Source organism: Leptopilina heterotoma, unplaced genomic scaffold, assembly GCF_015476425.1.
Source record: "Leptopilina heterotoma isolate Lh14 unplaced genomic scaffold, ASM1547642v1 Lhet_166, whole genome shotgun sequence".
NCBI classification, from domain to species: domain Eukaryota; kingdom Metazoa; phylum Arthropoda; class Insecta; order Hymenoptera; family Figitidae; genus Leptopilina; species Leptopilina heterotoma.
The window spans coordinates 739,527-751,664 of NW_025110882.1; the positions used below are offsets into that span (position 1 = coordinate 739,527).

A 12,138-nucleotide genomic window follows, 5' to 3' on the forward strand; every position below is an offset into this window, starting at 1 on the left:
TAACGGCATTTAAAAGAATTTAATAATAAACATTAATACACCGGAAATAGTTTAAAAAGACATGACATTACGACAAATACAAACAACTAAAAGGCAGTTTCCTTTTAATGTTCCAAAGCATAAAATTTAAAGAAATCGTACTTTTCTCGAAGTAGTAATTATGTTCCACAAACACTGCATATTGGCTACATTCAATTTTACAACATCCCATGAAGCAAATGCGGAAAAAAGTTACCTATTAATTACACTTCCAAGAAGAGAAGAAATTCTAAAAATACGCTTCTTTGTGACTTAGAATTCCTTTTTTCTAAGGAATAAATTTCTAATATTTTAATTTTAGATTAGATCAAAAGTAAATCACTGAGAACCTTGACATGAATTTGTTTTTCTCTTTTCAAATCTTAAAAATCAAAAGTCTCAGTGAGTGATGTTTGACGTACACTATCTTTCATTGGTTTCATTAAACTCTCTCTCTATTTTTGGTCCAGACAAGCTTTCAATCTGTTAGGGGAGTGAGAATTATTTCGAGCACCCGCACTTAAATGCACAGGCCCCCAATATATAAGAAGAAACTTTGTACGAGAAATCAGTTGCAAAAATTAAGCAAAGAATCAGCAATGAAAATTTTCCATTTCAATGAATTTTAATGAAAAATTTTCATTGATGATTCTTTGCTTAATTTTTGCAACTGATTTTTCGTACAAATAAAAATATAAAAGGAGATTTTTTCGGTGACAAGTGGAAGTCAAATTTTGTAAAATGTTTTATATAGTGAAACCCGCTGAAGGTTTCGTAGAAGCAGCGTTTTCTTTATAGTTTACACTTTACAGTGTACAATAACCAGGGGGATAACGGAACTGAGGATGAATGCAAAAGAAACATTCCTTTCGCTTACGCCCTGCTGACGTTACCTGTGCAACCGTCTTTGACCTGCAAAATATCTTCGAAAGTAGCACTAATACTAAAATTGCCCGTCCCCCCAACACCTTTCAAAATAACAAATTTCCCAGATCCATTTAACTACCAGAAAAAAATTTTTGATTTACTGCGCTCTCTTCAACGAAACAATTATAATTTAGATACTTGAACCAAATCAAATTATGCTCATTGTTTAAGGGATTTGTGCAGAATCTATTGTACCTTCTTTAAACTTTTTTTTAACTTTTTAAAACTTTTTTAAACTTCTTTAAAAACGAGTTTTTAAAAATGTGAACCTTTTTTTAAAAACGAGTTTTAAAACATGTAAAAGTTTGGAAAAAACGAGTCTCGCCTCGTGCATTGTCATAAGAACAACTCTTTCTGCAAGGAACGAAAAGAGCACGTGCATTTTTCACACAAAGGCAATTAGATGCAGCTCATGCGTGAAACTATATGTTTTATAATGTGCATCATACAACACAACATTAGGTGCTTGACATGCATATTTAATGTTATTCATTCATAATTATATTATTAACCCTTTTTTAAATAATAAACGCCAATTTAATTATTAGCCATTTGTTTCGTTTTTCCACACTTTTTCTCTCCTTGTCTTCGTTTTTCGATAAAATCTACAAAATAAAAATAGTTTCCACGAGAAAAGATTTATAGAAACAGGATAATAAGCATGTATCAGCAAATTTTTGAAATAACACTTGTGCGTTGTTATTTAAGAGTTTTCACTTCCTCTGCAGTTGCATTAAATTTCATATCCCATGCAAAATAATTACCGTTAACCTAAGGCACGTGAAATTTTTATTCACCAAATACAAAAAGACTTTCAAATTAAATTCAGAAAATAATCAAGAATGGTCCATAATTCTGTACTGATGAAAACTAACAGAAATTTTGAATAAATAAACTTTTAATTTCGAATGCTGAAATCAAGTTTGCATGCAAGAAACAAATTCTCAAAAAAACCCACTGCTTTCAGTTTTTAAACAAAGTTTGACAAATATTTGCTATTTCTGCTTTGCTTTAATATTGGTGCTAAATTTCTATCAATAAATTAAGAAGAAAAAAAAACACAAGAACCTTTTTTGCTTCATGTTTATGACTTTTACTTTGCAACGCTCGCAGAATTCAACGCTCCAGACAATGACAAATTCTAGACACATATATACATTTAATATATAAAGTAAATTCCTTGCAATGCACATGTACTCAATTAGAACCGATTAATTGAGGGTCTAAAAAGTCAAATGAGATAATTCCGAGTACATTAGCACTGTTCGTGTGTGCATTTATTCCTTACCATGATTTTCCTTGTCGATAAGGAAAGTAAACAAAACGAAGTATATCCAAATGATCGCAGGATAAGAATATCGGTACACACAAACGTTAATCCATTGAAAGAAACACACAATTCTAAATCACAATATTAACAGCACAAAACACATTTTCTTCGATTAAATAAAAAAAACTTGATAAAAAACACAAAAGTTGCGGTAAAAAAAGAGTAATAACAGAAAAAAAAGTTAAAAATTCGCGTCACCGCGTCTCAATGTGAGACGTGCCGGAAGACGAATTCAAGACGAATCAAGAGAAGTACATTCAACAAGTGATCCTGGGGTGGACGGGATTTCTTAGTTCGTTTCACGTTCAATTGGCGCCACTGGCCGACAAGTGCACGAACTTGGTGTTCATTTTTACCAACAAGTATTGTTTTGTAAACAAATGTTAAATTTTCTTTTATACAGATAGAATTGTTAGAGGAAGAATTAATTTTAAACAAGAAACTAATTGATTATTTCATTAATTTGCTTTTTAAAATAAAATTACCCTTTGAATTGTTCTGCAGTAATGTAGCCGTTTCGACTAGATGTCGGCACATGCTTTAGTTTACCTGTTCTGCAGTAATTGCTTTTACCTGGAAGGAAATGAATCTCTTTGCCAGTTACATTTAGGATCATTAAATTTCATTTATCGTATTAAATTTCAAACGCAATTTGAATTTTTTTTATTAAAATTCTTTAAAAATTCAAATTTTTAATACTATAATTAACTCTAATTAACATCTTTAACTTTTATTATTTTTCAGTTAAGAGTTTTAATTATTTTAGTAAAACTTAATTCTTCATCAATTATTAAATTAAAATTCTTTGAAAATCCAAATTTTTTAAAACTAATTATTTTCAATTCAATTTTGCAAAACATTATTTAATTTCGTAAAATTTTAATGCAATTTAAAAAAAATTAAGTATTTTTAAAAAATTAAATTGAAGCTTCTCAGAAATCTAATTCTTTAAATATAAATAAAATTACTTAAAACTTTAATAATTTTTTAAATGACAATCTGATTATTATTAATTTCTCCACAGCAATTGGAATTTCCGAGAAAAAGTTTATAATCTTTTAAAATTCAATTCAAAAAATCTTTTGTAATTTACTTCTAAACATTCACACTGTAATGCTTCTAAAATTCAATTATTCGCTAAGTTGTTAACTAAAATTCAATTTAAAATCAATTCTTATTAGAAAATTCTACGAAAATTCAATTATTTAAATACAAAAGTAAATAATTTCTTGAATAATTGAATATTTCTCAAAATTTAATTTTTATAAAGAACTTTATCAAAAATTTTTTAAATAATTCAATTGTACCGAAGAATTTTAATTTTAATAAAATTTTGGAAAATAATTCAATTCTTACAAAGAAATTTAATTAAAAACTAAATATTAATTTTTCACAAATAATAACATTTTACTATAAGAATTCATTTAAAATTCAATTATTTTATTGTTAAAATTTTTTAAAAATACTTATTCAAAACTTTAATCAGTGTATTCCAAAATAAAAATTTAAATATTACTACAGTTTTACAAACAATTAAATTTTTCAAAAATTTAAATTCAAAAAATGTTTTGAAATTCAATTATTTCTAAAAATTCAAGCTATGTTAATATTCAATTGTTATCTAAAATTTTAACTGAAATTCATTTCTAAATATTGAATATTTCTTAAAATTGAATTCTTATAAAGAACTAAGCAAAATTTTTTAAATAATTAAATTCTTTCAAAGATTTTTAACAATTTTTTTCAAGAATTTTCAATTTTCAAGAATCCGTGTAAAATTGTATTAAAAATAATTGAAATTGAATAAAATTAAATAATTGAATTCCAGTGAAAATTTTATTGTTTATGAAAATAATTGAATTCTTGCAACGAATTTTATTAAAATTTTCAAAAATAATTGAATTTTTCAGAAGAATTTTTTTACTTATAAAGATGATAATTGAATTCTTGCGAAGAATTTTAAGAAAATGTTTAAAAATAATTGCATTTTTCGAGAAACCTTTTAAAATTGTATTAAAAAGAATTGAAATCCTTTGACGAGTTTTATTATTTATGAAAATAATTGAATTCTTACAACGAATTTTTCAAAAAAATTTTTTAAATAATTAAATTCTTGCGAAGAAGTTTATATTTTTTTAAATAATTTTTTTTTCGAAATATTATAAAAATTGTATTTTAAATTCTTGTACTAATTCTAGAGATTTAATATTTCAGCAAAATTTTGTATAAAATACCCTAATTTGCCGCTGATCTGTAGCAATCCTGTCTTGAATCAAAAGGCGTAAAATTCAGAGAAATAAAATTTAACACTTCGGTCTTAAAATCATCATAAAGCCATAATGGTTTCAGCAGACAATTTTCTATATAACTCACAAGTTGTTAACTTTGTAAAAATATTAAAAGCGATGACATTTAGCACAAAGTAAAGCAGAAAATGAACAAAAAGTTTATTTTAATAATAGTGCAACTTGAAGCAAGACTCACTTCACCCCTTTGAGTATATAAATTTTTCGAAGAACGGAACACATGCGCATCGATTCAGAACCTGCACAGACCTAATTAATTCTCCGATTCCTGAATTAAATAGCGAGCAGGATGGGATTTAAGTATTTAACATAAGTGACATGTAAAACATGAGAACATACAAGTAGTTAAGTACCAACTTAGTAAACTTAGTATGTAATTGGATTAGAGCCTTAACGTAACCCTTGTGAGTAAATCATCAAACTTTAAATCCCGCGCCTAACGACCTTGTATGATATTTAAATCATTCGAGCCTGAATTAATTCTAATGAAGAAACTTTGAAATTTGTAAACGTAAATTTGTAAAAACATATGAAGAGATGGAAGAAGAAGAAGAAGAAGATGGAGAAGAAGAACCTTTCTAAAAAAAACACTTCCAATTGAAGTATATATAATTTTTCCCTATACAAAGTTATTGAGAGAATTCTAAATTTTATATGCATGTGATCACATTGGTTATATTATGTCAATGGTCTATGTTCTTCGTAATCTTATAAGAGTGAGAGTACCAATATAAATGGAGAGAAGGGGAAACTGAGCTCGGCACTCTCAAATACTCTGTCTTAGCGATTGCAGTGGTGTGTGCTTCATTCTTTCTTATTTATTCTCCTCGGCTCCACCTCCATAGCAACAGATTGTTTCATTTGAGATCAAAACGGATTTGGCTGCTGATTTAAATACACAAAGTGAACAACAATGAACTTTAAACTTTTTACGTGAGTAGAATTAGTCATTTGCATTATCAACCATTTCCTTACATATATAATTTATAATATCCTCTATCCACCCCCTTAACGTAACTCTATATTATGCATCGCGCCAAGATATGAAATAAATGCTAAGCGCGGATCAACAGCGGGAATGTTCTTAAATGACGGTATCGATTTCGATTGGTAAAAAGTGAAAGGTGTTAATTAATTGCATGCGTGTGAGAATATAAACCATTTTTTCAATACTAGGCCAAATCTCTGTTTCTAATTCTTCGGGGAAATCTTTTAGTAGAAACAGATTTTGAAAATTTAACCCCAGCATTCAATAATTTTATATGAAAAAGCATCCTTTAAAAATAAGAGATGGATCTTTATTTTGGCCAGAAACTTGATCGGAATGAACGGGTTGAAAGTGAAAACATATGGTGAGGAAGGTAAAATGGAAAGTGGTTTTAGCAGAAAATCAGATGCCGCTCTTGTCATATACATATAGACATAACCGGTAAACGTTTAATGACCGTGAGATCGAAGCTGCATCAAAAAATTGTTGTATATTATCAATTACAAAGATATTATGTAAAAAAAGAACTTTTACGAGACATTATTATAAGTTAATTATACATGCACATTAGTATTAATATATTCAACTTTTCTTCTTCTTCATCTTCATATTCGCTTCTGCCTTTTCCAAATGTAGACCAACATCAGAAAGCAGAAAAATTAAATTATCACATTTCATGCAATGTTACACAAGGAATTTCACACGAAACCAAAAGTTTCGTTTCATTTTCAGAAAAATTACATCAAAACTGTTCGTCAATTCCGATACGTTTCAAAATTACTCAAATGGCGGCTAATCGAAAAATCTACTTCAAATTTCAGTGTTGAAATACTATCTTGTTTTTCAAATTCTAATTTCGAACTCTTTATTCTGACTAATTCTGATTTTGTTCTATTCAAGGGAAAACTTTTTCTTTACTAAGAAAATTTCGTGAAATCAAAAATTTCAAGTCGGTGCAAATGAAACGGATCATGTTTCACTGGGGAACAAATTTTATTACGAATTTTAGAATATGTCCCGACTCCTCGGTTGTAGAATAAAATAAAATGCATTTTTGTGCAACGAATCGAATTTTGCATGGGTTTGAAATTCGATCCTTGCTAATTTTTACGGAGGGCTAAATTTCGGCAAGTTCTCTAACGCATTCCATCCTTAAAGATTGCTTAAAAAAGATTAAAAGAAATTGAAAATAAAATTTAGTTCCCTGAAGAATACTTTTACGCTAAACGTCGATAGTTTATGAAGCTAAAGTCCGCAACGTTTTTAAAAACGATTTTTTTAAAAGTTAAATTCATTTCTAATTTGCATGTTTCCTAATTTTTAAGAAATTAATTGTTACTTAAGTTACAATTATTAAAAAGTAACATGATTTAGAATCAAAAATAAAAAAAATCGACCCATAATTTTTTCGTTTTCGTTTTTAAAAACGTTGCGGACCTCAGCATCAAGTTCTTTTCGCAAAACCGAAACAATCAAAGATCAAACCCTTTTTTTAACTTTAAGTTAAAAAATTACTCTGAAAAATTCTCAATCAGCGAAAAATTCTAACATTAGTGACTTTGTATCTCTAAAAGTCCGGAATGACACTTTTCGTCGCTGAACGTTCGACACTAACTTCAGTGTCCTAATTTTTATTCATCTTTTCCTCATCTTTTATATCCTGTTATAATTTTTAATTTATTTATGCCTTTATAAATGTCTAAATTTCAATAATTGTATAACCGAATCGTATATAATTAATTTCGAAACAAAATTCAATTGAAGAAATTCATTTACGGAACCATTTACTTTTTTTCGAGAATTTGTTTTTTATAAAATAACTTTTGCATGACACTGGAATGCTGCAAGGATCCAAACCGGATTCCCGGTTTCAAATAACTATATTCATTTCACAAAAATAATCTGATTATTTTTTTTTTCATTTTTCCCCGGTCCTCCTCGTATCTCCCAAATCTAATGGAATTCCTTTAACCAGTTATTTAAAAACATCTTTCTGTTATTTTCAAGAAAACGATAATAAATTATCCCCCCAAAAGAGGAGCGAAAAGAGAAAAAACAAAATAATGAATTGATAACGTAAAAGCAATATTTTTTTTGTCGAAATTTCAACTTCGAGGAAAAGTGAATATGTTTGCTTCAACTTATAGTGTGAATTCAACTTTTAATTAATTTTTCCGAATCTATTTTTAATTACCAAAATATTTTGAAAAATATTTCCTCCGCTATTTTACATTTCTTTTGCTTTATTAATTTTCCACTAGTAGAAACTAGTAGAAACTAGTAGAAACTAATGAAAAATTTGAATAAACTTTTATTGAAATAAAAATGGAATGAAAATGAAATTAAAATGAAATTAAAATAAAATTTAAATTTAAATTAAATATAAATATTACATCATTGAAATGGTGGAATTTCATTGAATTGAAAGACACGTAGGACTATCCCATTTCCTTTAATAGATTTGTGTATAGATAAATTTTCGTTTTTCTAAAGAATGAAATTTTCTAGAGAATTTTTTTTTCAAATCACATGTCCCCACGTATTATAATGTCTTGAAATTCGATCTCTGATCAATTTTATTGAGAAACTACGTTGATTATCATTTTTCATAGTCCGTGCACTGTTGCTTGTTACGACTTTAACATGATTGCTAAACAAGTATTACATGAACTTATCCACAGTTCATAACCACTCTCGAATTCTGTGAAACGACTCTTTTACGAACTTTAAATAGTATAGTCATAATACATATAATTACATATGTTAGATATTATAAATATTATTTTACACACACTATTAGTTATGTTTGTCATTAACATATTACAGAAGTTACACGGATTAAACACTATGTACTTAACACTATTTCTTTGTATACAGAAATTTCTATTAAAAATAAGTGATGATGATGATAAATAAGAACCGATTAATCAAATTTTTCTCGATACTAATCTGACTGCAACTTTGCACCTTTCCAACTTTGAATGATTAAATGGATTCTATCTCTAAAAAATGTATATTTTCACTTTATTTAGATTAAAACCTAATCCGATAAACTGCAACTTTCACACTTTGTGCGATTGAAAAACGATTTCAATCCTTTTGGCGTAAAGTTTTTTGTACGATTTTTAACACTGATAGTTGATTTAATATTGATTCGAAAAGATTTAATATTCCATCTAAAATAAAGTGAAATATAGTGAAAACTAAATTTCTAATGTTAAAAATTAAGCAGTGTTTGTGAGTACTGCTATTGGGAATTTGAATTAAGAAAATGCTACATTTGCTACTGATAATGGATGCAGCTAACTTAGAGATTGCAGTCTTTTGTTTCAACCAGCAACATGGTTGGAAATCAGGAAAATTAAAATTTAGAGAGTAATCAGTGCACGTGCGAGAAAAAGAAATAATTTCACAGTTCTGAATCGAAGTTGTTGGCTGGTTTTCTTGACATTTGTAAACTGCCACACGTATGAATCCGCGACGTAACGATATAGCTAATCTCGAGAATAACGTCGTCCAGCCAAGGCAGAGAAAGTAAGTTTCATACCTGAATGTCACAGGTCAAAATCCGCCTGGTCTACCTATCGAATGCATGTTTTACTTTGAGAGACTTTTATACGTGCATTTTCAATCTCATCTTTTGCAACTGATGAATAAAACAATTCTTTTCACATATTCAATCCTATTGTTCGAGCATTTTCCTTTAGAAACCCATATGCTTCTCTCTAGCACTATTGAAAGCAAAAATGCTAAAATGCAAAGAAAAAAGAAAATACGAAAATACTTTTTATTCACTGCAGTCGTGATTGGACTTTGTAAATCCCTAAAAAGAAACTCTTCTCTGTTGTATCCTAAAAATTTAATGGATTGTATCCTTATTTAATGAATTATATTCTAATTTTTTAGTTTTCTTTTAGTTGTCTCAAAATTAAGACTTTTCATTTAATTTTAGTGTTTCGTGAAAATTATACGACTTGATACAATACTGAATGAAGATTATTTTACCTTTTGCAGATTTCTACTATTCTGTTTAATAGCTGTTAGTAAATCAGCCGAGGAGGAATATGATTATGAGGAAGAAGCTGCACACGCTCCAGTAACACCTGCCCCAGCAAAACCTGCGAGTCGATTAGGAGGACTCCTCGCACCCCGAAATAGACCAATTCCTGGAAAAAAAACCACACAAGTAAGTAAATTGACAGAATAGAAAATACAATCCTAAAACAGCAATTATTAATTAAAGCCAAACTGCAACTGTTCTCCATACCATTTCCAATTTTTGACCCTAAAATATATTTCAACTTTAACTCAATCATAAAATAAATTTCGAAAAATATTAAAAAATTTGTTACACTTTCAGTTAGCGTCGACAACTGCCAAAGCGATAGAACATCCAGTCGAAGAGGATGCTGAGGGTGACGAGGGTGCCGAAGAAAAGCAGGAAGAGGAAGTGCCGGTCACCACGACAGAAGCCTCTAAGAAATTAAAGGGTGGAGTTGTCAGACCCTTCAGGTAATTCGAGTCAAAAATTGAAATAATAAAAGCGGCGATCAATAAAAGTGTAGGAAATAAGTATTTCTTAGTACATAGTAGCAAATAGAAGGTTGGCAAACTATTCAAATACTAAAAATACTATTCTAATAATCCTAAAAACTATTTGTACAAATAATTAAGAATAGTAAAATGTTTGTTTCGACCAGCAGATCAAATGAAGATCTCTTAGCAGCTTTGAAGCGAAGAAGAGCGCAAGTCGGTTCGAGCCATTCCAAGGACCACAATTCAACACCTTCCCCAGCGGAAGCTACATCATCAGCATCTAAATTTAAGTAAGTTGCATAATTTTTGCTTCCTTTTGTCCAAACTTTTGGAGTTCTCACCCAAAGCACGAACCAACTGTTCTGACAAACATAGTAAGGTCAATACTAAAGCCAAATATGATGCTAAATACAGTGGAACCTCGAGTATCCAAACCTTTCCTATCCGAACTTGTTCATCATCGATCTTCTGATTTTTAATCTAAATTCTCAAAAACAGACCGAAATCGGTACAAAAATCCCACAAAAATAAAGAAACATCGACTATCTTCTGATTTTTAATCAAAATACCCAAAAACAGACCGAAATCAATACAAAAATCCCACAAAAATAAAGAAACATCGACTATCTTTTAATTTTTAATCTAAACACCTAAAAACAGACCGAAATACCAATTGATAGTGCAAACTACCTTCAAGAGAATTGAACCATAAGGAAACAAATACAGTGAACAATAAACAATTACAGATCCGCATCGAGTGGAAGCAGAAGAACCAGCGGAAATGCAGAAGCGACATCAAAGCCAACGAGTCGTGGAAGGTTCGGATCCTCCCGGGGTTCAAAACCAGTTCAGGAGGATGTTGAGGAAACTCAACACGATGAAGTTCAACTAAAACCGAAATCGTTTCGTAGAGGTTAACGAGTGGGTGAAATAATGTTACACGAACACTTTCGAATCTGTTGTTCCTTTGCGTTTAAAAGAAAGTTGTGATATGTGCGGCATAATGAGAAAACTGCGTTTCAAAATATAGACTGACATCGCCTCTATTATTGCCACATCAACTTTTTTTCTTTTTTTTTTTTTATTAATTTTTAACTCTCCAATGATTCAAATCAAATATTTATTGAAATGGAATTTCTTTTCTTTCAAACGATTTCACGAATAATCAATTTTTATATGAACAAAAACATAGAAAATCAAGTCGAACCTGTCGGAATGCAACTCGAATTTTGAAATTTTTTTGTCCAACAAGAATTATTTTCACTTAGTTCTGGAATATTGTAAAAATGTTACAAAGTTAAATTATAAAAAAAAATTTTCAAGGATGTTTTGAAAATCGAGTTGCATTCCGAGAGGTTCTATTGTAATGTTCACTTTGCTAAGATATCGTCAAATATTGTTTATGATAATTTGACCAAAAAAATATGTGATTTTTCAACGAAACAACAAAAAAGGAAATTTTGTACAAAGCCTATTGTTTTTTTATACAGTAAAGACAAAAAAATAAACAAAGAAACAAAGACAGCTGTTAATTTTTGAGAGCCAACGCCATAATAAGTTTATGTATAATTGAGGAGAATGTGACGGTTGATTAAAAAATATTCGTAAGTCGATAATAATTTGTGCATCTTAATTCCCGATTCTTTTTTCATTTATTCTCTTTAACGATAAAGAATCACGATAAATAATTATAATTATTTATTTAAAAAATAATAATATAAGATAAATAACAATTAATACTATTCTCTAAATTTAAATTAGTAAAAATGTTCACTAATTTGACTTTTTGATAATGAATTAGTATAATTTTACTAATAAATTAGTAGAAATAACTATTTATTAGTAAAACTATTAACTATTTAGTATTTACTAATTCAAAATCAAAAAGTCAGTCACTAATTCTGTAAATATTTTTACTAATTCAAATTTAGAGAGTAATAACAATATTAACAAATATTATTAATAATTAATAATATTAATAATTACATAAAAGTATAAAAAACTAAAAAAATATAAATATAAACAAAAGTATT

The 12,138-nt window shown here is 28.6% G+C and overlaps 2 protein-coding genes across 12 annotated transcripts in view; one reads left to right on the top strand and one right to left on the bottom strand.

Annotated features, from left to right (window-relative positions):
• LOC122499218 overlaps positions 1 to 2,550 on the bottom strand; it is a 119,378-nt gene extending 116,828 nt beyond the window's left edge. For 7 of the 10 annotated variants that reach the window (XM_043607410.1, XM_043607411.1, XM_043607409.1 and 4 more), the window contains exon 1: positions 2,234 to 2,549. The gene's annotated coding sequence lies outside the window, so the exon portion shown is untranslated. Of the gene's footprint in view, positions 1 to 2,233 lie in introns of all 10 variants that reach the window. The other 3 variants (XM_043607406.1, XM_043607404.1, XM_043607403.1) reach the window with 1 other exon arrangement.
• Positions 2,551 to 5,326: 2,776 nt separating this feature from the next.
• LOC122499161 lies at positions 5,327 to 11,724 on the top strand. 2 transcript variants are annotated; one of them, XM_043607310.1, is made up of 5 exons: positions 5,327 to 5,514; positions 9,584 to 9,755; positions 9,930 to 10,081; positions 10,270 to 10,395; positions 10,852 to 11,724. In XM_043607310.1, exons 1-5 carry the CDS (start codon positions 5,495 to 5,497, stop codon positions 11,021 to 11,023), a joined length of 642 nt encoding a protein of 213 aa, XP_043463245.1. In that variant the 5' UTR covers positions 5,327 to 5,494; the 3' UTR covers positions 11,024 to 11,724. The 2 variants fall into 2 exon arrangements, with proteins under 2 accessions (XP_043463245.1, XP_043463246.1); XM_043607311.1 differs by having other exon boundaries at positions 5,330 to 5,514; positions 10,273 to 10,395.
• Positions 11,725 to 12,138: the final 414 nt, after the last annotated feature.

Coding starts and splice junctions, on each gene's coding strand:
- LOC122499161 (XM_043607310.1), top strand. CDS start 5,495: ATGAACTTTAAACTTTTTAC. Junction 5,515..9,583: donor ATGAACTTTAAACTTTTTAC/GTGAGTAGAATT, acceptor TACCTTTTGCAG/ATTTCTACTATTCTGTTTAA. Junction 9,756..9,929: donor CTGGAAAAAAAACCACACAA/GTAAGTAAATTG, acceptor TTACACTTTCAG/TTAGCGTCGACAACTGCCAA.